This window comes from Eptesicus fuscus, chromosome 6, assembly GCF_027574615.1.
Source record: "Eptesicus fuscus isolate TK198812 chromosome 6, DD_ASM_mEF_20220401, whole genome shotgun sequence".
Lineage (NCBI taxonomy): Eukaryota > Metazoa > Chordata > Mammalia > Chiroptera > Vespertilionidae > Eptesicus > Eptesicus fuscus.
In genome coordinates, this window is record NC_072478.1 from 92,723,303 (window position 1) to 92,748,466 (window position 25,164).

The 25,164-nt window shown below is 47.8% G+C and overlaps 1 protein-coding gene across 2 annotated transcripts in view; it reads right to left on the reverse strand.

Annotated features, from left to right (window-relative positions):
• The window catches only part of ADAM19 (ADAM metallopeptidase domain 19), a 79,236-nt gene that overhangs the window by 22,702 nt on the left and 31,370 nt on the right, over positions 1–25,164 (reverse strand). For both annotated transcript variants that reach the window (XR_008556429.1, XM_028154688.2), the window contains exons 4-8: positions 22,907–22,985; positions 17,518–17,594; positions 7,655–7,847; positions 6,979–7,044; positions 2,222–2,293 (exon numbers count right to left, since the gene is read on the reverse strand). Coding sequence is in view for 1 of the 2 variants with exons in the window: in XM_028154688.2 (XP_028010489.2) it covers positions 2,222–2,293; positions 6,979–7,044; positions 7,655–7,847; positions 17,518–17,594; positions 22,907–22,985 (487 nt within the window). In the remaining variant the exon portion in view is untranslated. The remainder of the gene's footprint in view (positions 1–2,221; positions 2,294–6,978; positions 7,045–7,654; positions 7,848–17,517; positions 17,595–22,906; positions 22,986–25,164) is intronic.

The following is a 25,164-nucleotide window of genomic DNA, read 5'->3' on the forward strand; positions in this document are numbered from 1 at the left end:
GGGACCAGCTCGCCAGGCCAGGCTCCGAGGGCGGGCTGGGCTCTGCTCAGGGCTCTCCTCTCCTTCCATCTTTCTTCAGCACCCTTGGTCGGTCCTATCACCCAGGCCAGCCGGACAGTTCACAAAGGGGAGACCCAGTCAAGCCCGTCACCTGCCATGTCCACAGAACAATAGATGTCACGTGGGTGATAACAGAGCCGGCCTCCTGTATACCCCGCAGGGAATCAGGCTTTTCTTGTTTTCCCAGATGTTAAGTGTTTGGGTTGGAGGACCATTTAGATGTTATTGTTGAGTGAGTGGGGAGCTAGAGAGGACTGGACTGCGCTCCTGGAACCCTTCCTTCCAGGAAATGCCAGTGTTTGACTTTCACCAGTCACTGATCACGGGCCTTCTGGAATTTCCAGAGCTATTTTTGGCATAGACTTTCCCACCTGATGACATCAGAATACTACCAAATCTGCTTGTAAGTGTCTAGAAAATATTTAAGTTCTCTCCTTTATACTCTAGTGTTTAGGAAAAAATGATTTCTCCTTTGGATCTGGGACCCATGACTCCCTAGCCGGCCCAGAGTTAAAGCTGCAGGAGTTCTGTGAGCGGCCTGAAATTGTACAATGTTGTTAGAGTCTCAAAGAGACCTGTGACCCCAAACATATTAGAACCTACATTTTAAAACGGCTGCTAGCCTATGAAGAGGCTAGATTACCTGTTCTACTACGTCTTGCACTATAACAAATATTAAAAAAATATTTTAAAGACCATGTCCCAGACCAACCTGTTCTAATAAAAGTCGAGAATTTGGGCATTCCCTAGGAGCAGGTTTGAAAGGCCTGCCCTAGGAAAGTCAGCCATGGGCATGGTCTTTCTGAGACAGGAAATCACTTTAGAACCTTTCACAGACAGACGATACCGATTGTTCCTGAAACAAGCCACTCCTCAGCTTTTAAGATTCTGTCCTTTCCCTTTGCTGACCTAGCTCAATTCTCTCCTCAGTTGGGAAACTCCTGAGCTCTGTGCCTGGAAGCAACCTTAAAGCCTTAAAGAACCTTAAAGCATTCTTAAACCGAGCTCCTCCATGTCCTTGGCCTCCTAGGAGCCATTGCAGGGATGGAGAGAAGGGGTGAGAGGGCAGAGCTCTAGTCCTCACCCTGCTTCAGCTTGGAGCAGCCCGTTTCATCTGACTTTTATATTGGATGGTTTTGAACTGATCTCAGCCTATTAATAACCAGCGTTATAGAGGTGGACCACCCTTGTGATTCTTACTATGATTGCAAGACTCCCTTCAGCAATAACCATCAGAAAACTGAACAGATACAGGTTTATTACTCACAAGACCTGGAAATCACACAGCACACCTGGGCCACACAGCGAGGTGGCAAGTGGGGTGGAGGAGGTGAGGGGAGAAGAGAAAGGGCCTGGGTTCAGCTTTTATTGGGGTGAAAGAAAAACCACACAGGTACCCAAATGGTCTCTTACTAAAATCAACCACGGTCTCTAAAACCGAAGAGCCTCAGTGGAGGGAGGGGGCCTGGTTCTTCCCCATCCTGTAGTGGCCGGGAGAGCCCACTTTGAAGTGGATGCCTCTTGGTAATGAAGGCCTGGGCACTCAAAGCTTAAGCCAGGCACTTGCATTACCAAAACAAAATAAGCAAACAATGCCAGGGCTTATAATGCATGGACAGTGACACAAGATTTCATTTTAAAAAAGGATGTCACCTGTCTGGCTGGTGTGGCTCAGTGGTTGAGTGTCAACCTATGAACCAGGACATCAAAGGTCCATTCCAGGTCAGGGCACATGCCTAGGTTGCAGGCCCGATCTCCAGTAGGGGGCGTACAGGAGGCAGCCAATCAATGATTCTCTGTCATCATTGATGTTTCTATCTCTCCCTCTCTGAAATCAATAAAAAGTATATATATTTAAACAACCACAATAAAGGAAGCCACCAGAAAAAGAAAAATTATCCAAAACCATTGATTTAGGCCAACCCCTCTATTTTATAAATTCAAAACAAAACAAAACTTCAAGCCAAAGAAGATGAGTCACTTGGCTCAGGTCACATAGTTGAGCTTCTCGAGTTCACCTGTGCCTCTGAGGCATTGCCGTACCCTCTCAGAGGCTGGCTGGGTCGGCCAGTCCATCACACACGAGGCAGCTCAGGGGCCGTGTGATCTCCTGTCCTCTGAGTGCTGGCACCGTTCCCACAAAGTACACACCTGGTCTCACCTTATCAACATAATTGGCGATCTCAATGAGCTTGTTTTTGGTGGCTTCCAGATTTCGTCCATTCTTGGTAAACTAAATGGGACAAGCAGAACTAGGTAAGACGCCAGGGCCTCTCTCATAACCCCTCCCATGCCCATTACTTGTCTCTGAATTAGTTTTTACTTTCTCCCATCTTCTATGAGCAGTCATTTTTACATAGCTATCTCCTCACCACACACACACACACACACACACACACACACACACACACAGTCATCTGAGGGAGAGCAGAGCTGGATCACATCCATCCTGGTATCCCCACACACCAGTGCCCAGCACGAAGTAGGCGTGCCATGGTTGTACAATGAATTGAATTCTCTTTCTCCAGCCCTTGAAGTCAACCTTGTTCTCCTGTCCTCCAAATGAGAAGGCCTCCCACAAACTCACTGGGCCTTAGAAGAGGGACCGAGCTGATCCCTGCCCTGGACGTCATCCAGCATAAAGCCACCATCCCAGCGGTTTCAAAAGGGCTCCTTTCATGTGATCAATCAGCAGTGGTCAAATTGTTGCTGACTGCCTGCTCTACACAAGGCACTGGACTTGGCACTCGGTGTGAGATCCTGGTCCTAGCCTAGAGGAGCTTCAGTTGCAACAGAGAGAGGGCCAGAAATAACAGCAATGGCAGGTTCCGTATTGAAGGGGCATATAACTGAAATGGACTGAGAAAACATGGACAGAAATCATGGCAACAGGAAGCCACAGGAAATGATACAAAGCGGGCGCTGGTATCGAGGATCATAAGACCCGGGTTTGTCTGGCACGCCACTCAGATCGCCTGGCAGTGCCTTCTACGGTGAGAAGAATTCTGAGACTGCCTGGGGCTCAGCAGGAAAGAGTTCTGTGCCCGATTGGGAATGTCCACCATGGGTACCAGGAAGAAGACATTTCATGATGCAGCCTCACCTTTATCCTTCCTGCTTCAAAAGGATAGCCCTCTTTCAGCTGCAATGATGAAGGAAAGCGTCCCCGTGTAAAGATAAAATCTGCCACAACTGACCTACATCTGCAAGTGATGGGCATGTCCTGTCTGCTATCAGTGATACACAGAATCTGGGTACCTATCTCATTTACCTTGGGTACACAACTATACATGCCACTTGAATTCCAAACCTCCACGCCCTTCCTCCACCTCCTTCAGCAAGAATAGCCAAACAAGAAATAAAGAACATCCGGATAAAACTCTCAAGGATATTGGTTGTGATGGGTGTGTCTCTGCCATGAGGGAGAAACCACCCTTTCCTAATCTTCCACTGCATTGACATTCCTGGGCTTCCTTGGAACTGTCACTCATCCGAACTGTCACTCACCTCACTTTCACTAGTGTTTTCTAAGGGTTCAAGTCAGTATCAGGCATTGTGATTTAGACTTTACAAGGTGTTAATCCTGAAGTTTCGCATTATACGGCCATCCCATTTCTAAATTGGTCTCACTGCGCAGAAAGTATGGCAGGATTTAGTGAATATTTATTATAAAATCAGAGTCATGTTTTATTGCCTTTCTAATGTACTGCTCCTATCTTCCAAGCAACTGTCCATTTAAGGAATATACCGCGTCATCCGGAAGAGTCAGCAAACTTTTTCTTAAATGGGAAGATTGTAAATATTTCAGGCTTTGCAGCCATATTGTCTCTGTTGCATCTACTCAACTCTGCCATTATAGCTCGGCCATGGACAATACACGCCGCGGTAGGCATGGAAGTAAAACTTTGCCTACAAAAACGTGTGGGCTGGATTTGACATGCAAGTACCTGGCATTCCCGCTCTCCTGCCCCCTTCTGCAACACCCCATCTTGCTCTTCCCGCTCCTGGATTTCCCATTTTGCCTGAGGAAATAAGCTGAGACCCACCCAGGTGTTCCCACCTAGACTCAGGCAGTGAGCAGCTGCTTGGTCAGTTTTACTGCTGACAACACTCCCTCTCGTTCTGCTCCCTCTCCCTCTCCCTCTCCAGTCTCTCTCAGCAGCAACAGCAGCACTATCTATCTCTGCTCCCTGTGCAGCCCAGAGGAGGAGCTTGGCCTGTCTAAGCACCAGGTTGTAAATCACAGATAAGGCCGCCCTCCCCCTCCCTGCCTTCCCATCCTTTCAGATTAATTGTCAGGAATACATTTCTGCCTGCAGAGGCCGAGGCCAAGAGGCCACTGGAAGAGGGAGTGGGGGAGAGGTGGCGAGGAGGAGAAATTTGTGAGCCTGAGAACCAGCCTGGCCTATTGTATCCCCCCCTCCCCCGCCTCCCCATGACTCATTCAAAGCCCAGGACCCTGAGAAATAAGCCAGTTCCCGTTCCCCAGGCAGCATGAGCCCGCCTGTCTGTCAGGAACGCCTGCCCTGCTGCGGCTGAAGGCAGCCCCTCTGAAAAAGGATGGTGGACCAGGCGACACCTTAGTCCTTAAGGCATCCTGAGCAGCCAGTTTTCCTTGTGGGCGTTTTCTGCGACCCTGGAAGTCAAGAGTCTAAAGATGCCCAACCTCTTCTCTGCCCCGCTTCTCTGACTTGCAGAGACTCACATCCAGTGGGTTTTAAAACCCTGCCCCAAGATTCCACTGGGGAGAGTGCAGGGCTGAAGGGGAGGGTCCCCCACCTTTAAACAGAGGGGCTGTGTTTCTATGTGCTTAACTCCTGGGTCCCAGGAGCTTTCGTCTGAACAAAGGATTCTGTGGCTGAAAAAATCTGGTTCATGAACACTGCATTAGATGATTTGAGATGCTAAGTTAAAATGAAAACATGGCCTGGAGTCAGAAGCGCTCAGCTCTTCCAGCAACCCTCCCGCTAGGGGCCAGTGAGGGTTACCGCCTCCCATGACCCTGGGGCCTTGGCCTTTGCATCAGCTTTGGATCCTGACCCCACCCTGCTCCCCAGCCTACACACACACACACACACACACACACACACACACTCACACACACACACACCAGTCTTCGGAAAGGAAAACAAAAGTGGGGAAAGAGGCTGCTAAAAACCAATACCAACATCAGTTAAAAAGCAAAACTCTTCTCAAAGCAGAACACGATGTTCCTCAGGCCTGGAGCGCCCTTCGCCTCCACCTCTCTGCCCAGTTAACATCCTGTCCTTTAGGACCAGCTCAAGGCCACCTCCTCCTGCCAATGACCCACGAAGGCAGGTCTTCCGGCCTGGAATCTAGTGTCCTTCCAACTACCCTGCACGCCTCCAAGACCCGAGCTTCGGGGCTGTGGACCAGGTAGAGCGGCCTTAGAAGGAGGCCCTCTGGGGAGCTGATAACTAAACCACTTGGATGGGGTATGAGACGGACTGGAGCTTGGATAAGCCTCGGCCTCAGGGAGCCCCAGGTGAGCACGCAGGGAGCGTAGAGCCCAGTGAGTGCTCAGCTGCTTATGTTGTCCATGCCCAAAAGATGTGCTTAATTATGTGGTCGAGTAGCCACATAAAGTGAGAATTGGGGGTAAAATATGGCTAATTTAGGCAAATATGGGCTCTGGGGCTTGAACCCATTCTTCAGGTGTCAACTTCAACCTCACCACCTTGGAGAAGCTTTGCCAGTTTCCCAAGCCACCGTGTGGCTCCCTCATCGTCTGCATTTCTAATCCTCTGTAACGGAACATCCTAGCAGTTACCACACTGGGAACCAGTATGCAATTCCTGCTGCGGTTGTCAGCTCTGTGACTCCAGGGGCAGGTCTGTCTGTATCTCTTGGGGCCAAGTTCTGTGAGTACTGTGCTTGGCACATAAGAGAGAATCGAGAAATCATGGATGAATAAATGAAATGAAAGAGAGAGAGAGAGATGAGTGTTCATTAAATCTTAGAAGTCAAGGCCTGCGAGAACCTGTCTAATTTGAGGCATATGGAAGTAAACGCCGAACAGCCATTCCTTTGCGTCAGTAGTTCTCCAACTTGCCTGTGTATCAGAGGGCTTGTTAAAACCTAGGTTGCTGGACCCCAGCCCCACAGCTCAGGATTCAGTAGTTCTGGGGTACAGCCCAGGAATTGGCATTTTCACAAATTCCGGGTGCTACTGATACTACTGGTCCAGGGACTACATTTTGGGAACCACAGCTTCGGGTTTTCATTTAGTGCCAACCTGATTATAAAAGTGGACCCATACATGGGCAAGAAAATTGTATTAAGTCCGATGATTCAGAATACACCTATTATCTGTGCAAAAAAAAAAAAAAAAAAAAAATTGCCGGGACCGGTTTGGCTCAGTGGATAGAGCATAGGCCTGCAGACTCAAGGGTCCCGGGTTCGATTCCGGTCAAGGGCATGTACCTTGGTTGCGGGCACATCCCCAGTAGGGGGTGTGCAAGAGGCAGCTGATCGATGTTTCTCTCTCATCGATGTTTCTAACTCTCTATCCCTCTCTCTTCCTCTCTGTAAAAAATCAATAAAATATATTTTTTAAAAATTGCTTTTTAAATTTCTATAGAAAATTCAGACTCCCCAAGAATAAGCACCAAAACCTAGAAGTCTTCAGACCCAGGCTAAGAAATGGTAATCCCGCTAATGCAATTGCACTGATTTTTTTTTATCTGATTAATGTATCAGGGCTAGAAGACTTCCCTTGTTTTTCTCCCCCAACCATGTTTAAAACAGCCAAAAGAGCTCTTGCTCAGAGTTAAGGTCAAAACCCTATGACGAATGGGAGAAAGACGAGTGCTTCAGCATTCCCCCGGAGCAGTTGGAAGCGTGGGATGGAAGCTATTAAACGAGCAGTTCTGCTGAAAGCCACTGCCTCCCCCTTACCTCCGCAGCATCAGCCACGATGTAGAGCTCCACGTACTTCATGTAGTTCAAGTCTTCCCTTTTCATCTAAGAAGGAGATACAAGCAGATCAGAGCCTGGAGAAATGGTGACTTGGACACATTTCAAAGCAGTGGTGCTAGTTTGATTCTGCACTTGGGCACACGGGCCAGCTCCAGCCTTGGTCGCCACCCCCCTCAGTGCCCCCTCCGCCTGCCATGTTGGGTACCACCGGCAGCTGCTCTGGGACACTGGGTTCTGTCCTCTAGTCCCAGCTGCCTAGTCCAGGAAGGTCAGAGGCCAACACACTGTGTGGGGGGACATGCTGACATCAAGTTCCCCCAAACCATTTAAACCACATACCGCTGTTGTCGGTGTAAGTAAACAAACACTTTGGGCATAAGGTTAAGAGGCTATTCAAAAATGGGAAGTATGTTTTTTCCCCCTCACATTTTGAAGTTTCTGAAATTAGCATCTCAGAGTATTTTAGATGTAGTAGTGTTTTCCCCAAAGCATTATTCTATCAAATACCACACTCAACAATGACTTAGAATGAAAGAAAAAGCTATTTACTCCTTTTAGCCATCTCCCTTTACTTCAGAATTACCCCTGGATCCAAAGTAAGGGTCCTCAGAGGGGACAAGCCTATCCCGAGGTGACTCCCGCACTGAGAACTCACCCGGTGAGGTCGTTTCTTGATCTGGTTTGTAAACTGAAAGCCCCAGTCCCTGCTGGTGTTTCCAGAGTGCTCGAACCCACAGTTCCCGGGAGGCAGCTTGAGATGTTCAGATCTGTAAATCAGGTGGTGGCTCCCACTGTCGGGGAGGGGCTCGATGATGTAGCTGAGGTTACTGTTCACCACAATCAGTCCTCTGTCAATAGGATAAATAGAATCTCTGGTTAAAGATTGAGGCCCTGGAAAAGTCCCTTGCTCAGGACTCAGTTTCCCCACATGCAAAATGGCACAGTTGGTTGTGATCACTGGTTCTTTTTGTTTGCTTGTTAATCCTCACCTGAGGATATTTTTTCCACTGATTTTTAGAGAAAGTGAAAGGGAGGAGGGAAATGGAGAGAGAGAGAGAGGGAGAGAAAGAGAGAGAGACATAAATGTGAGAAAGACACATTGGTTGCCTCCCACAGTGCCCTGCCGATCAACCCTGCAACCCAGGTACATGCCCTTGACTGAGAATGGAACCCAAGACTCTTCTGTGCATGGGCCAACGCTCTAGCCACTATGCACAAGGGCCAGGGCTAATCACTGGTTCTTAACCTTATTATGGAGTCACACATCCTTTGGCGAAAAGCTGAGGCAAGCTCAGACTTCCTCTCCAGAGAAATGTGCATGCGTGTAAAAGTGGTACACACTTTCAGGTACTAAAGCGTATCACAGAGAAGCCCAAAGGTTCTAAAAAGGCTGGACCGGGCACAGTTAATAGTTGCAAATGTGGTAGGACCAGGATTCCGAAAAGCTTCCCAAACCCAAACATGGTATATGGTAAGTCATAGGTCAAAACTTGACAGACTCAGAAAAAGATGGTATGCGGACCAGAGGAAGAACACTGGCCTGGAGGTGAGGAGACCCAAGTCCTGGTCTTAGCTTCAACATGAAATTGTCAATGCTCTTCAACAGACCCTCTTAAATAATTCTGAACCTCAGTTTTCGCAGGCGTAAATGCAAATGGTAATTTACTATCTCATGGGGACTCTTGGGATGATTAAATGGGATGACAAGTATCTTTGTCCTTGGAAACCAGAGTTGGAGGCACCACCAATGGCATTCCTTCTAGCCCCAACCTCCCCATGTCAGCAAGGCAGCCCTTTGGTAAAGCGACATCCACAACCAAGCATGTGCGACGACTCCTTCTCTTGATTCTAGACACTAACTTTGAACGCAGAATAAAGATATATTTGTTCATTATATTTACTCACTGAGCCCTTACTCTGTACCAGATGTAATCTAGACATGATCCCTGTCCTCAAGTAATTCACAGCCCACTGGAGGACAGACATTCATTCCACAAATATTTCCCAAGCCCCCGCTATGGGCCAGGCATCCTGCTAGTTGCTGAAGATGGCACAGCGAACAAAACGGACAAAGTGCCTGCCCTCACGGGGCCTGGGGTCTGGACATGGGAGTAAATCACTACAGTACATAACAGAGATAGCAAGAAGGTTTCATCACCCAACACTGATGGATTGGACACAGCTGCCTGAAGGGTTGCATCAGTGAGGTGAGAAAGAGTGCTATGACTTGTTATTGATCACTAGTGCAAATAATCAGTGGAAGGGTGAGTAGCGCTGGCCAGTGTGGCTGGAGCATCGTCCCATACACCAAAAGGTCACGGGTTCGATTCCAGGTCAAGGCACATACCCAGGTTTTGGGTTCTATCCCTGGTCAGGGTATGTACGAGCGGCAACCAGTTGATGGTTCTCTCTCTCTCTCCCACTCCCTGTCTCTCTGAAATCAATGAAAACATATCCTCGGGTGAGGATTAAAAGAACTTAAAATAATCAATGGAAGGGTGAGGAGAAGCCCATTTGCCATCCTTGATGCAGTGACATGACTACAAGGGAACGCACTCAGGACTCCGGGGGAGGAAGAAGCCCAGCAATGAGCCCCAGGGCCCCGGCAGCATTTCATGTACTCCAAAACCGCAGGCTCTCATCCACCCAGAAAACGTCACAAGTTAAGTTATCTCCGCGTCAGTCTCTGCCACTCCCAATTCAAAGGACTGCTCTCTTCAGCTGTGTTGGCTTCCAGCCCCACTGGAGCTCCTCAGAACCCCCACCCAGGTCCTGCCCTTTGCGGAGAGCCTGGGATGCTCTCAGGAGAGACACGCCAGACTGATCAGCAGCAGCCCTTCCTGGAACCATCCCTGCCTGACCTCATTCCGGTGCCGGAGCCGGAGCCTGGCGGCTTCCAGGCGGCCTCGCCCAGGCTGACGCAGCAAACCCAGAGCTATCCTGCAGCTGCCCGTCGGTGGGACACCCAAGGTGCTCCCTGGACAGCTAGGGGTGGAAAGGGGGCAAAGAGCAAGGGTCACATCCGCTCCCAAACCCAGACAGGAAAGGGCACAGGGCAGAGCTGCTACTAGCATCCTGTTCCCAAACTATCTCTCATCTCGGCTGACCAAGGCCCTTCCCGTCACCTCAGTTTCCCCTGATGGCTATGAACTTTGCAAACACAGAGGGCTGGACCACAAACCAGCTAATGCTATTGTGTAGGTCAGGTTGGGCTGTGGAGATAACACCCAGTGAATGGAAAGTTCCAGGTAGGGATTGGGGCAAGTTTCAGAGTAGCTGACGGGGCATCACTTGAATAGGCCTCTGGGCCAAGTGGACAGAGACGATGCCAGAGTTTAGTGCAGGGTGAATATTAATAATCACTGTGGTTATAAATGAGTGAGCCTTAGCTAAGGACCAGGCACTGTGCTGAGTATTTTACTATTCACACCAGCTTCCATGATCCTTACAAACATTATCCCCGTTGTGCAAATGAGAAAACTAAGACTCAGTGAGGTTAAATAACCAACTCAAACTTACACAGGTAGCAAGGACCTAAGCAGTCTGGCTCCAGGTCCCATGACCTTAACCATGACCTCACTTGCCTCTGTCACGATAGCACTGTAAAGTGGGTCAGAAAGGTTACGGACGGCTACAAATGTCGGGCACCAGCACCCACTCTGAGGGGCCATTACCCAACCAGCCTATCTGAAGTAAGACACCATCTTTCTTATTTCATTCCCCCATCAACACTACGAGGTCCCATTTTACAGATGAGGAAACTAGCCCAAAGAGAGATTAAATAACAAGCTCTCATGAGATTGGGGGCAAAGATTTAAGGTCTGGTAGATCTGGACACCATGCCCTTAACCTCTACGCTGTCTCCATCAGTGAGTTCCAAACCTATGGGTCAGAGTTTGCTAGGATCAGAGCTCGCAGAGCTCTATACTAGAACATTCTACAGAGTGCATTATAAATACAAATGTAGGAATCTTGGATTCTACAAGCCTGGGTATCGGCACTTAACAAGTTACACAGCAATTCCGTGCACAGCCACACTCAGAACTGCAGCCTGGAGTCCAGGCTGTGCAGCAGGGGCCCAGCTCTCACAAAGCCCCTACAATTCTGTTTCAGGTAGAGGGCAGATGACCATTTGAGAAACACAGGCTCAGAAGGACACTGGAAGTCCTCTCAACAATAGGACTCTGTGGCCCTCCCCTTGTCCCGCCTGGTGACTCACCCCATGTCACAGTTGCAATCCTCCCAGAATGCCTGGGGTCGGGGGAAAGATTGGCACAAGTCCCAGCACCTCACAGCGAACCCCAGCTTTGACAGTGGGGGATTTCTAAGAATCTAGTTCCTGGAGCCCTCCCCCGTCACCACCCTCAGGTCCTGCTGGCTGCCCTCCTGTGAACACTCACCAATTGTTTATCCTCCTAGCAGCCTCGGTTGATCTAATTTGCTAAATATAAGCATGGCAGAGCTTCACCAGGGGCATGGGAGGGGGCCCGGCGGCTGGGACCTCACAAGCTATTCTCCATTCCGCTCTCCATCCTATCCCTCATTGTTAAGAGCTTGATACAAATGAAACTGTACAGAGGAACCCTGGCAGGGCAGGGCAGGGCAGGCTGACAGCAGCCGATTCGGGTTTGACCCCTGAGTGACTGCAGGACTGTTCCACTAGTATCCTTCAAGGAACTAAGCAAGACTGCTTCCTGGGAATTTGTCCATTCAGAGCTAAACCCAGGGGGACACACCCTGCCTCCCTACATCCACAGCGGCCCTAGGAGGTAATCACCCTGTTACCCTTCCTTCCTCCCCCTTAACCCCAATTTGCATCCAAGTGAGAAGGAGTTAGGAGGAGCTTCGAAGGTGGCATAGAAGGGAGGAAAGAGGCAGACAGATGGGGTGGCACATGTGAAGAGCATGGCCTGGGGTGAGGCACACCTGGATTCCAACTCTGGCTCTGCTATCTCCTAGCTGTGTGATAAGTCACTCAGCAATGCTGCCCATCTCCCAAGGTTGCTGTGATAACTGACGGAACAGGCAATGTTTACTAACAATCAAAGTAACATAAAAAGAACAGCATATATTACACATCAGGGAGGGTACAGAGCATTTTATTTGATAGCCATTCGACGCATGTGTATTGAGAACCTACAATCGTCAGGAACTATTCCAGGCACTGGGGATGCAGCACTATGGGAAAAAAGGTCCCTGCTCTCAAGGAGGTTGCACCCATCACCCAATGATGTCACTATTTGTTTTTAATATATTTTATTGATTTTTTACAGAGAGGAAGGGAGAGGGATAGAGAGCCAGAAACATCGATGAGAGAGAATCATCGATCAGCTGCCTCCTGCACACCCCCTACCAGGGATGTGCCCGCAGCCAATGTACATGCCCTTGACCGGAATCGAACCAGGGACCTTTCAGTCCGCAGGCCGACGCTCTATCCACTGAGCCAAACCGGTCCCGGCTGATGTCACTATTGTTCCCATTTTACAGGTGAGAAAATTTGAGGCTGGAGAACTGAAGCAAACTGTCAGGTTTTGAACCAGGAATCGTCTGATTCCAGTCTACACATGTCACAGTTTAATGGTACTCCCTATGAGGGCTTACTCTGCGCCTGACTCAGAGGTAGCACTTATCCATTCTGCATAAGGAAGGCCAGGTATTCAAAGGAGAACAGGCTTTGCCACTCCTTGGCAGAGGCAGGCAGGTATGGACTGGCTATGTGTTTATGGGCCACCTCCTTCTGTCCCAGGTGCCACCTCCCTGAGATTCTGCCCACTCGCTCTGCAGAGCAGAACTTCCAACGCTGAAGTGTCCTTTACATGGTTCGGTCTACCCTCCTCTATCAGGTGAGAGGAACCAAAGCCCAGAGAAAAAGGAACTTGCCCGAGGTCACGTAATAAGTTACTGTTAGGGCAGGGAGCCGATCCCAGGTTTCCTGACCAGGCTCATTGCCTGTGGTGGGGCCCAGACACCATCCCCAAGCCCCCTCACAGGACTCAGCAGCCTCCTGGGCACCATCTATAGAACTGATTAAGGACCATGGGGAGGCACCAGCCCCGCCAAGACAAAGCTAAGGAGAAAATGAAATAGGGGGAGGAAAGCTCAGAGATCACATGGCGGGAGGTGTGGAGCCAGATCACAAACTCAGGTGCCTCCCAGGCCGTCATGCACCCTTCCCATGCATACTCTTCTATTCACCCTCAGTCTCCTACGGAACCTGAGTCCAACCACAGTCAGTGTGGGCCCCAGAGTTTTGAGGACGGATCTGCTATAAGAGTAATGCATCAAATAGATCACTACAGATGATCTACTGTGTGTCCTTGACAGACTTTAGTACATAAGAAACTATGCCATAAATTAGTACATAAGAAACTATGCAGCCATTAAAAGAATGAGATAGATCTGTATGCCTAAGACATAATGTTAAATTGAAACAAAATTACATGATGGAAAGAGACTTGACTTGGGGTGGTGAACACAATGCAATATACAGATAATTATTATAGAATTGTACACCTGAAATCTATATAATTTTATTAACTAATGTCACCCCAATAAATTCAATTTAAAAAAATAAAAAGAAATCAAATCAGTTTAAGGAAATTGTTTGACTATAGAGTAGAACTCATGAGGACAAGATGTGGATAGATAAGTATGGAACATTTAAGGTCATCTATTAATTCTACAGAATTTGCTATGTAAACTTTGTGATTTCTACTTATTTTAAATACAATTTTTTGTTAAATGGGAAAAAATTACAGAATGGTATGTATGGGGTAATCTCATTTGGATTAAAAAGTAATATATATGTATAACATATATATATACGATATACACACAACTATATATTTCAATTATATACATACACCCAACAGTGATTACAGATGGGGAATGGGATTGGTTGAAAGGGTAGACAGAATAAAGAACTTTCACTTTTTTCATTTTACACGTCTACATTATTTGAATGTTTGACACACTAATTAATTATGTAATGACAATTCTTAATAAGCAGTTTCTTTAAAAATAAGTTGACCAATCAGATTTTAAAAAATATTTTTACTGCAATCAATATCTCTCCTGCAGTCAGACAGTGAGCTAGAGACACACACACTCACACACACACAGTGTCTCCCACAACCCACAGGTTCAATCAAGAACATTTCCGCCCAGTGCTGCCTAGACTTCTTCACAAATAATCCTCGCTCCTTACATTTCTACTCTGTGTTAGTTTGCCACGCATCTGTGCAGATGAGAAGTCCTGCAGACATTCAGAGGATGAGTTCTTCATTGGAGACAGACTTGATGGGTATGGACACGCGACATCCCTAACAAAATGCTGTAGCACATCTTTTTATTGGTGTAGTTTATAAGTATCCATAGCTTCCACTCAATTCTCAAAGGGGTCAGTGGCCCAAATAAGATGACAAAAGCACTTCATTACATACCTATGTTCTTTTTTTGCAAGGAATATTTCTTACGGGACACACAAGACACTGATAACAATGCCCACCTCTTAAAAGGGAAGATTCTGTAAATTCAGGGTAAGAGACCTACCTTTCATTGTACACTCTTGTACTATCTGAATTTTTTTTTTTTTACTATGATCATGTATTACTTCTTCAATTGAAATAGCTTGAAGAACTGGTTTGGAGGGAAGTGGGGGCCTAGCAACCATCTAGAAACTCAGCTGAATTCATCTGTATCTGAAGAATCCACTTGGTATAAGTCCTACCTACTTTCTCCAATCACAGGAGCATGTTTCCAGGACAAGCTCAATTGCTAAAAGATTTTCCATTGCGACATCGCTTTATGAGCCAGGGTCGGGGAGGGGGACTTGAGTGTTACACGGGTCTGAAGGCTGCAGCTGCCGCAGCTGCTCCTTCCCGAGTCCGAATGGAGCCATCTGGCACGAGTCTCCGGCTCTTAAATCAGTTGAGTCCACAGACACCCTTGGTTGCTTAAGGTGTGTAGTGAGACGGCTGGGAAAGGAAGGCGGGTGGGCCCCACCAGAGGGAAGCATGCAAAACAGAAACACATGGGCGGCTCACCCGGTTTCCCCCTGTCAGCTCGGCTGTGGGAATGATTTACAAGAGGCCAAGCCAACTTCCCACCGCTCCAGACCAAGGGGACAGAGGAAGGGGCGGAGAGATGCAAGTCACACCTGCATGCTCCCTTTCCTGCTTCTTGGGAAAGACGGTTGTTTACTTGCAGACTGCAGGTGGCCTTGGCTGGGCCTGTAAACACCACCAGGAGGCCAGTTGGCTTGGCTCAACCAAAACACTTGAGGAGGGGGACTGGAGGCCACTGTTATGGCCCAGCCAAAGCTTGTTTCCTGCCTAATTCCCTCTGGCTGACTCACCGTGAAGCCCTACAGAGGAGACATGGCCCAATTTATAAACAAACACGTGGGATCTGCAGCCTAGCATTTGCATGTGGGCCTAGGTAAATCTGAGCAGTTCACCGTTATAAAATGGTGTAAGACGACAATAATTGCATACGCTTGTACAGTTAACATAGCACATCTCATTCTCTACCATGCCTGTCATTGATGCCCATTTTACAGGCGAGGAAACTGAGGGCCCAGAAAAGTACTTTTCAATGCCTGTCTTTCCTCCATCTGTGTAGGGCATGGGCAGAGAGCAAGCACTCACTATTAATATGCTGAATGAAAGAAACAATTATTGAATGAATCAGTTGACAGAGAAGAAGGGTACACAGTGGAAAGACCTATTGGGTCATAAGAGGCAGTCATGTGCATATCTTCCCAGTTCTGCCTGCAGTACCGTCATGCTGTCTACTTTAAATTGCTCATGGTGGGAATAGCCCTACCAGCATATTGGCAGATGCTACACATCAGGGCTTTTTCTTTTTCTTTTTCATAGAGACAGTGTATCAACACATTATTTAGGTATCACATTAAAACCCAGGAAATCAGCCTGACTGGTGTAGCTCAGTGGTTGAGCATTAACCTGTGAACCAGGAGGTCACTGTTTGATTCCTGGTCAATCCCTAGTAGGGAGTGTACATAAGGCAGCCAATCACTGATTCTCTCTTATTACCGATATTTCTATATCTCTCTCCCTCTCCCTTTCTCTCTGAAATCAATAAAAATATATTAAAACAAAAAAACAGACAATTAAAATAGGGAGTTTTCAGATCATCTCTTTTCCAAAAGAAAGGGAGTGTGGGGAGAGTCTAAACAAGTGGTATTTACTACTTCAATATACATGTATTGGTCCTACTATATGCAAAACACTCAGGTAGGCTGGCGAAACAGATATTGGAGATAGAATTTATTCTGTCAAGGAGCATACATTCTCAGGGACAAACTGTACCGGGCACACTGGGGGATCTTGGTAAAATGCAGATTATAACCCGTAGATCTGGGTGGGACCAGAGACACTGCATACTGAACACGCTCCCAAGTGACACTGGCCCTCTGCATGCCACACCCAGGAAGCAAGGATCACGGAGGTGACTGGGTGCTCCTATGTGACAGCCAGTTGTACACATTAGGTATCTATCAGTCCATCCAATCCTCACGACACTAGGAATATAGTCCCTTTATCCACATTTTACAAATGAGACAGACCATCCAGACCCAAGGTCGCCCAGCAGGTAAAGGGCCACTGGCGCACACCCAGGTAGCCTGGCCCAGAGAACGAAGAGTCACTCTCTTTCCCACGTGCCTCCTAGGCGGAACTTTTCCGTTAACTTTCTGTCTTGAACATTATCCTTGCTTCTCCTTTCTCTTCCCGCCCTCTCTCTTCACTACTGCCTATTTCATTTTTTTGCCACCTATAAGTACTTCTACCAGAGACGAGCAAAGGGGAAGTGGAAATAAATGTTCCAACTCATCAGTTTCAAGCGTGTGGACCCATCGTTTATATTCTACATTCTGATGCTTTGACATCTGCTCCCAGGGTTAGCCAATTCCTTGAGACAGTAAACAACTCACCAGTGAGCATGCATGTCAAATGTGGCTTTCACCCTCTGGGCCACTATCCCCCTGCCCTGTTCACCCCAGGCCAGGTACCAGGTACTAGGGACAGCCCCTGAGCCCCAGATCCCATGGGAATTATTGAAACTAATCCCAAGCCTTGCCTGTTCCTTCTTGCAGAAGCCGCAATAAAGACTCTTGCCACATCTCCCTTTCCTCCTCTGCCTCCTGACTGACCCCTGTGCTTTTGGTATGCCCTCCCCCCGACCCCATACACGCATACACACCCGCACGCATGCACACACACACACAGCAAGCCCCTCTTGGGATCTTTAGTACAGACAACTGTCTCTTCAGGGGCAGTCGTCCCTCTCCTGCTCCGATGCTTCACCATACCTGAGTATCACTGAAACTCAAGAGCCTCAAGTTCATTCCCAAGCTCGGCCCTTCGCAGAACTGGCTTGCATACACACCCAATGGACAGCTTCTCAAGGCCCCTGCCCAAGGCCAGCCCTGCTGTCCTGAGAATCCCACTCCTGGGAGAGAGCCAGGTGTCCCCCAGCACTGTCAGGGCCTCTTACCTCATTCCCCGGCAGGTGCTGAGCGTGACACTGGACTCTTGCGCCTTCCTCACCGTCCCATGGTAAAAGCAGTGATCCTAGCCAGGAGAAAGGGGAGGTCAGGCCCAGCAACGTTAACGTCCCGTGAAGGTCACGGATGATCATATTTGTAGCCTAACCTGACAACCGGCGGACAGCTTTCCAAGCCTCCACTTTACTTGATCCTCATCATAGTCCTGAGAGGTGGGACGGGGCAGATGTCATCGTCCCCAATGAACAGACAAAGAAGCTGAGGCTCAGAGGAGCACAGAGGTTTGCCGCAGGTCCTTCTGCTAGTGCAGGACCAGGATTTCAGAGCCAGTGCAGAGTTCTTTCCACGATATTGGCCACAGGAATACTGGCTTCTGAAGAGCCTGCCTCCCCACTAGAGGCACCTGTAGCAGGGGTGGGGAACATCAGGCCCACAGGCTGTATAAGGCCCATGAAGTCATTTGGTCTGGCCCTGCCAAGGCATTAGCAGTGAGTTAATGAAATGTTTGACCAAATATAGCAGGCTAATTTTTAAGTTGGTAATTTTGTATGGCCCACGAATGATGTTATAAATATCCAAATGGCCCTTGGCAGAAAAAGTTCCCCATCCCTGCTCTATAGGGTTGAAGAGTGTCCCCCCAAATTTATGTCTACCCAGAACCTCAGAATGTGGTCATATTTGGAATAGGAACTTTGCAGATGTAATTAAGTTAAGATGAAGTGATACTAGACTGGCGTGCTTTTAAGAAGAGGCAGAGATTAGAGTGATGAAGCTACAGGCCAAGGAGCACCAAGGATGGCCAGGGGCCAGCAGAAGCTAGGAAGAGGCCAGGAAGGATTCTTCCCTAGACTACAGAGGGAGTGTGGCCCAGCTGACACCTTGATTTTGGACTTCTAGCCTCCAGAAGTATGAGGGAACCCATTTCTGTGGTTTTAAACTTCCAAGTTCATGGTGCTTTGTTACAGCAGCCCTCGGAAATGGACAGACCCAGCTTTTCTGTACCTCCCTGAGTCCCTGCGTGCCTGAACTTGGCACCTACATCTGTGGACACCAGAGGACGATGCTGCTCTCTAGTCAGTGTGTCTCAGGGCCATGTGGCCTCCCAGCCCGGCCGGATTCCTCCGTGACTATGAACATCTGTGGAGCACTGCTGTGTGCCAGGCCCCGGGCGAGGCCCCAGAGACACAACAATGAACAAACAGAGCTCCAGCTTCAGTGGGACTCACGGTCTGGTGAGAGCCAATCTTAACGAAGAAGCCATACAGAGATATAATTACAAACCACGAAGAGTGGCTCGAAATAAAGGTTGGAGATGCCAGCAGAGGGGTTTATAAGTAGGGCAACCAGTGCATTTAGGAGGCAAACCAGGACACTGCTGAGAGGGCTATAGAGGGTGCAAACCGGGGCTGTCCTGGGCACAGTGAGGGGTGGTAACAAAGGGCCATCGCTACAAGCTCCTTCCCAAATGGTTGAGAGAGAGAAGCTGGTCAGAAGAGAGAGAAGGTAACCCCCAGGGCAGAGCCGGGTCCTGAACAGGTAGGTGTTAGGAAGGATATAAACTATGTAGCTGCTGGAAGCTTCCTCCCCCACCCACCACAACACCCTGAGGCTGCGCAGTCCCGGCGATCCACCAGAGGCTGTTCCTTGGTACCCAGCAGATAGAAATGTGACCCATTCGTCTGTCTTCTCTGGCTCCATCTCCTGCCCAGGGCTATTTAATTAATAGCCTAATAATTAAACTTGAGCATTCTGGCACGCCCAGGCCAGGTTTAAATACAAGCTCCATACCGACCAGCTATGTGAACAATTGCACAACCTCTGTCTGACCTCAAATGCTAACTCAAGGGGTGAATGCAAGGTTACTGGCCTGGGGCAGCCGGCCATAAACATTAGTGATCCTTTGTCCAAGGCAGAATGTGGCCTCGAGGGAGCGGCAAGCCCACCAAGGGGCTGAATCTTTGGCCTGTGCTGTGCCAATTCTATGCCCTGCCCAGCTGAGCCAGGCAGCCAGGTCACAGTGGACAGGCCAGGCGGGCACTCCACTCGGGGTCAGTCTCAGCCCAGTGCTCTCTCCCCTGCTCAGACACAATCTGCTACCAGCAGGGTGGCTCCTTCCCGATTCATGCCCAGGCTGTCAGGAGGAGGCAGTTAAGGATTTGAAACAAGTCAGACCCTGACCTTTAGCGGGGCACAAAGAAAAGCCACTGTGCCAGGGACATCCTGCAGCACCGGTGAAAGAGGGGAGGTGCGCATGACCCTCCTTCCAGCCAGGAGTCCATCTACTCTCAAATGCCAGCCTGCCACATGGCTTCTCCACCTATCTCCCCCTCCTCCACCTCCCCGCCCCCCGCCCCTGGCTCTTGTGGGACTTGGAGGCACATTGTCGGCGTTTAAGTTCTAAACCTGGTCCTTAGAACTCAGCAACAAGGCCATGGACTCCACGACCCAGGATCATGTGTGGGTAGAAGAGGGGGCCGAGCCTGTATGGGGTAAATGGGGCTCACAGATATTGGAGTGATGGAGAGTCAAGAAGTGCACAAATGTAAAGAGAATTCAGAGCCAGGGATGGGCATGAAGAGTCCTGGTACCTCCTCCCATTGGACTGGCGCTGACGTGCCCACTGCCTGGCGCTCTCTGAAACAGCATCCCTACTGACTTTCGTAGCATGCCTTAAATTTCCAAAGGGCTTTCACACACGACGTTGCAAGTATACTGTAATAATGCCTGCCATTCAGTGTTAGTAACAACAAGGGATAACATCCATCTAGCTTTTACTACTGGATAAACAACTTACACAGATTTTTTTTTTAAAATTCTGACCAAAGCCTTATGGGGTAGATATAATATTCCCATTTTTAAAAAAAGGGAAACTAAAGGTTGGGGAGGTTTCCTCATTCACAGGCCACACAGCAGAATGGAGGTTAAAACCCCAGCAGGCTGACTTCAGACTCCATGCTCTGCCTCTCCCAGCAAAGTGCATACCAATTAACTTGTCAAAACTATGCTCTTCTAGCACCAATGGAAACTTGAGGTCTAGTCTCTCAGCCTTGCCGTTTGCTGGTTATCTGAACTGAAGCATATAACTTTTTCTTTTCTCTCAATTTCCTCGTGTGTAAAATGTGGCGTTGCAAGAGATGTTTATAAATTCCCATAAAATCAGTGCTTCATTTTACCCTTCCATATCCCTGAGAGTCAGATCTTAGCAAATTCAATTTGCAGAAGAAGAAACTCAACACTAGTGTAGTCAAAAGGGTTGTTTAAGGTCAAATAGCTAAAGCCAAGACTAAAACCCTGGCTTCAGACCCCAAACGCTGTAACTCTTTCTATTGGAACACATTCACAGACCCATTCCCCCAGCGATCTGACCCAGATTAGGGCTGTAGCCTACAGCCTAGCGGCCCAGCCGATGAATTTGATAAAGTTCCCAGAACTCCTGCTGCCCCAGGCCAAGTTTGGCAGTAGAGTGTGGTCCTCAACTTTTGGGTCAATAAATGGTTCATTCTATTCCCACTTCTCTTTGAGTCTTCAGCTCCCAAATAAGAAAGCTGACTGGGAGCCCCATGAGGCAGGGTGGGGGCTTTGCTGTAGCAGGGGATGTAAGAAAATAATGACTTCTGCCATACTTGGGTCAGCAAGACCTTCAGGAAGGAGGGGCATTCTGGGATAGAGGGCTGGTTCTCTGCCTAATTCTGAGAGCACAAAGAGCAAGTAAATGAACAGTCATGAAGTCATCTCATTCCTTCTCAGCTCCTTGGCCTGAGGGGGCCACCCTGAGGGGCTTTCATAGCAAGAAGCATGAGGTCACAGCAAACTTGTGCACTAAGACCCATTCTTGAGCTGCTGGTATACCAATGCAGAGCCCAACTCAGAGGAGGGTGCTTTGTGAGGTTGTCATGGCTAGGGCTTTCAAGACATAGGGCTTTCGAGGCACGCCTGTCCCCTCCCTACCTTCCCCAAGGCAGAGAACAGAAATCTTAAGGAAGGAAAGAGTTTTGGCCAAGGGGCATTGAAGAATATGTGCGGACACACCACAGCTGGACAGCCTCCCCAAAGATAAAAAGACACAGCCAACTTGCCTGCTACCTGCTACCACACATCTAGTGTCCCTTTTGTCATTCAAGGGTAATCTGATAAAGTAATCTGAGTTGGTAATGACTGACAGTGGCCTGTGCTGCTATCTTCACGCCACATCTCCCATCTCTATGTACATGCCACTCAAGTCCCTTATGTCCTCTGCCAGAGTCCATCTTCCCTCCTCCTTCAGCCCATCCCATCAGCCCAGCATCTGAGAAGGGTCTATGCAACCCAGTGTCTCAACTTGGGCACTAGTGACACTCGGGGCCAGATAATTCCCCGGGGGAAAGGGGGATTGTCCTGTGTTGTAGGTTAGCAGCATCCCTGGCCTCTACCTTTTAGGTGCCAAAGGCATCCACCTCTTGGCCATGACAATCAAAACTGTCTCCAGACATTGCCAAGTGCCCCCCTCGTTTGCTGGCTCAAATGGTCAAACAAACAAATAGTATATTTTATGATAATTACATTGAATTAAAATTGGTATAAATCATCGTGAAGCATATTTTCTTTGCTTCACGTTAGTTACCTGCATATCAACAAAAGTTTAAGTAAATGGATGATTTAAAACAAAATCACTCCTGATTGAGAACTTTGGTTTTCCATGCTGGCTCTGAGCCTATGACTTTAATGGGTCCCCTGGTAGGAAGAGCAGGCAAACCATGAAAAGTGCATGATTCACTACCTTCAATGTCCACCAGTGGGTTGTGGTGAAGCCAACTAAAAATGTATCCATCTGAAAGACCATTTTTTAAATGACAAATCTTCATGCAAAACTCTGTATTGAAAAACCACTTTGAGGGGGAAAATAGCCAATATGGATATAGAAGTAAAATAAGAAAATCTTCATAACCTAAAGTCATATTTTAAAAAAAACCTTACAGACTACAAAAACCTTAGCAGACTACAAAACCTTACAGATCCAAATGAAAAAGGAACAATTAAACATCTGATTGGGTGAGATGACAGGATTACCAGGAAATCACTCCTTTTGCTTAACCTTCTGTTAATATGTGAGTAATTAACATAAAGCAAGGAAAATGTATGCTTCATGGTGATTTATACCAATTTTAACCAGATGCAATTATCCTAAAGTTGACCATTTTAGCCATCAAAGGAGAGGGCACACGTAGGAAACAAGAGGTTCACACTTGGCCTTTCCTGCTGGCTCCCTTGGTCTTCAGTCAGGAGAAACAATGGCTTTGGAGGAGGGACATCTCCATAGAGTCCTGCTGTTGTCTCCTCACTTCCCAGGGGTGGGACCAGGGAGGGCAGCTGTTTGGTAGCTATTTGTTGACCGGAACTTACCTCGGATTTCAGCGTGGAGGTTCGAGGGTTGCCACTCGGAGTATAATGCGTTTCTGTGTAGGTTGGAGCGAAAAGGTACCTGTGAAGAATAAGAAAAGACATTAGTCTCCTGAGGTGATGGACTTCATCCTCCTGGGAACTATGGCTAGCCATTCTAACTGAAGCAGGGAGAACTACCCCCCATATCTCAATGCAGGAGAAATGGGGCGGCCATAGGGCCTAAGGAGCTAAAAGAAAACCAGGAGGGAGAGTTTGCTATGAATTTTGTATTTGTGGGGGTCATCACTGAGTTCAGACAACCAGATGGAGTCAACAGACTAAAGCAGTGATCTTCAACTTTTTCTGGGTCCTGGGAACACACATGCAAACACATAACTCAAAATTTACCTGGATTGATTTTTCTACCATTGCATCCAAGAAAGGATCAGCACACCAATTTTTCTTTAAGGGAATACCTCTCCCCTGTTGCATGTTTTGGTGAGACTGTCAATCCAGGTGTCCTCCCTAGCCTAGCCAAGGGTGGCCATGATCCAAGCTAAGCCAATGGAATAATGCCGCAAGAGCTGAACAGATGGGAGCAATTCATCTGTTCCTTTGTTCCTGCTGTATGGATTCCTGAGTCTGCCTTGGCCTGTCCTTTCTGAGACCTAGTGGTTTAGATTTCCTGAGACCTGGTACTTCTGTGTGTTACCCTTCTAATAAATTCTTTCCTTTTCTAAAATTAGACATTGGTTTCTCTCTTACTACAGACAGCCTGAAGCTGAGGTTAAGAATATCTCACCAAAGGAAAGGGACACCAAACAAGGTTCCTAGAATTTCTCTACAAGTAAAAAATAATCTATATATATAAAAGCCCAAGTGACCATTACAACCAAATGACTGGAATGACCATACGACTGGCCAGTAGCTATGATGTGCATTGACTCAGACCTTGTTGTGGGGGCCCTGACAGCCTCGAATCTGGTTCACCCGCACCCCAGGCCCAGACAGGAGGGACCCCACCCATGCACGAATTTGTGCACCAGGCCTCTAGTAATAATAATAATAATATAATAATAATAAAGGAGCCAAATGGATGTTCCAACTAGCTCAGCCACACTGAAAGCAGAATGTACCTATAGAAAATCAAGGTCAGGGGGCAAAAGGGTTTCTAATGGAAGAGAAATTGGAGTCTAAGAAAAAGCAAAGAATTAAGTGGATCTATATGTACTGGTTGAAAAGAATGTCTAAAATTGAGTTCGATATAAAAATAAATTTTAGGAAAATATGCATTTTCAAAATCCCTTTAAATGAAAAACAATAATAGTACACAATAGTGCAGCGGTCGCCAGCCTTTCAGACCTCACGGACCACCAGTTGGCGACTGCTGCCCTAGTGTATGCATTGAAAACAACTGGGGAAGCAAGTGCCCACTGCTAAGGGTGGTTATCTCAGGGGACTGGAGATGTTCACAATGTCAGTTGCATATTTCTGAAAATCGGTTGATTTTTTAAAATAATGATCTTGCGTTTATTTTGAAAACTGAAAACCTAATTTGAAACTCCTTTTCAGAAGAAGAAAATATAGGCTCAGGCCAGCATGGAAAACCAAAGGAATCTGCAGGGACCACTCTGATTCTGGAAGAGGTGACATTTCCCAGAAAGATGGGGTCACTGAAGAGAGTCTCTAGAGTCACTTCCAACTCTAAGAGTTTTGGGACTCCTGATGCTCAGATTCCCCTCTACCCCTAGAGTGCAGTCAGAAGGCAAATGCCACGAGAATGATCTCTTGCAGCATGTCAAGCCCTTCAACATCCAGCCTTGGACAACAAGAAAAGAAACCCAACAGGGAAATGTAAAAATAAAGCAAAGCCCAAAACTCAGCTTGTGTAGAGAAGCTTTCATTACAAGGAAATTCTGTGTCAGTAGCTAACTTGCTGAGTTCTGCCTCCCAGCCCTTTCTCTTTCTCCTGAGCATCTAAGCAGCCAAGTATCTAGAGAGGAGTCACTTATGTGTCAGAGGGAGATATACTGTGGGCCCCATGAGGACAGAGGCCAAGCTGCTCTGCTCACCAGTATATATCCCTGTTTAACATTTACTCAATGAAAGAACAATTTAACTAATTATTGGATGAAGGAATGGATAAATGAAGGAACAAGTAAATGAATGAGTCGATCGGCATGCTAGAAGCTGAGAACATGGTCTGGAGTCGGCAAGAGTAAGGTTTCAATACCAGTTCTGTCATTTACTGTCTCTATGGCCATAAGCGACTTACTTTT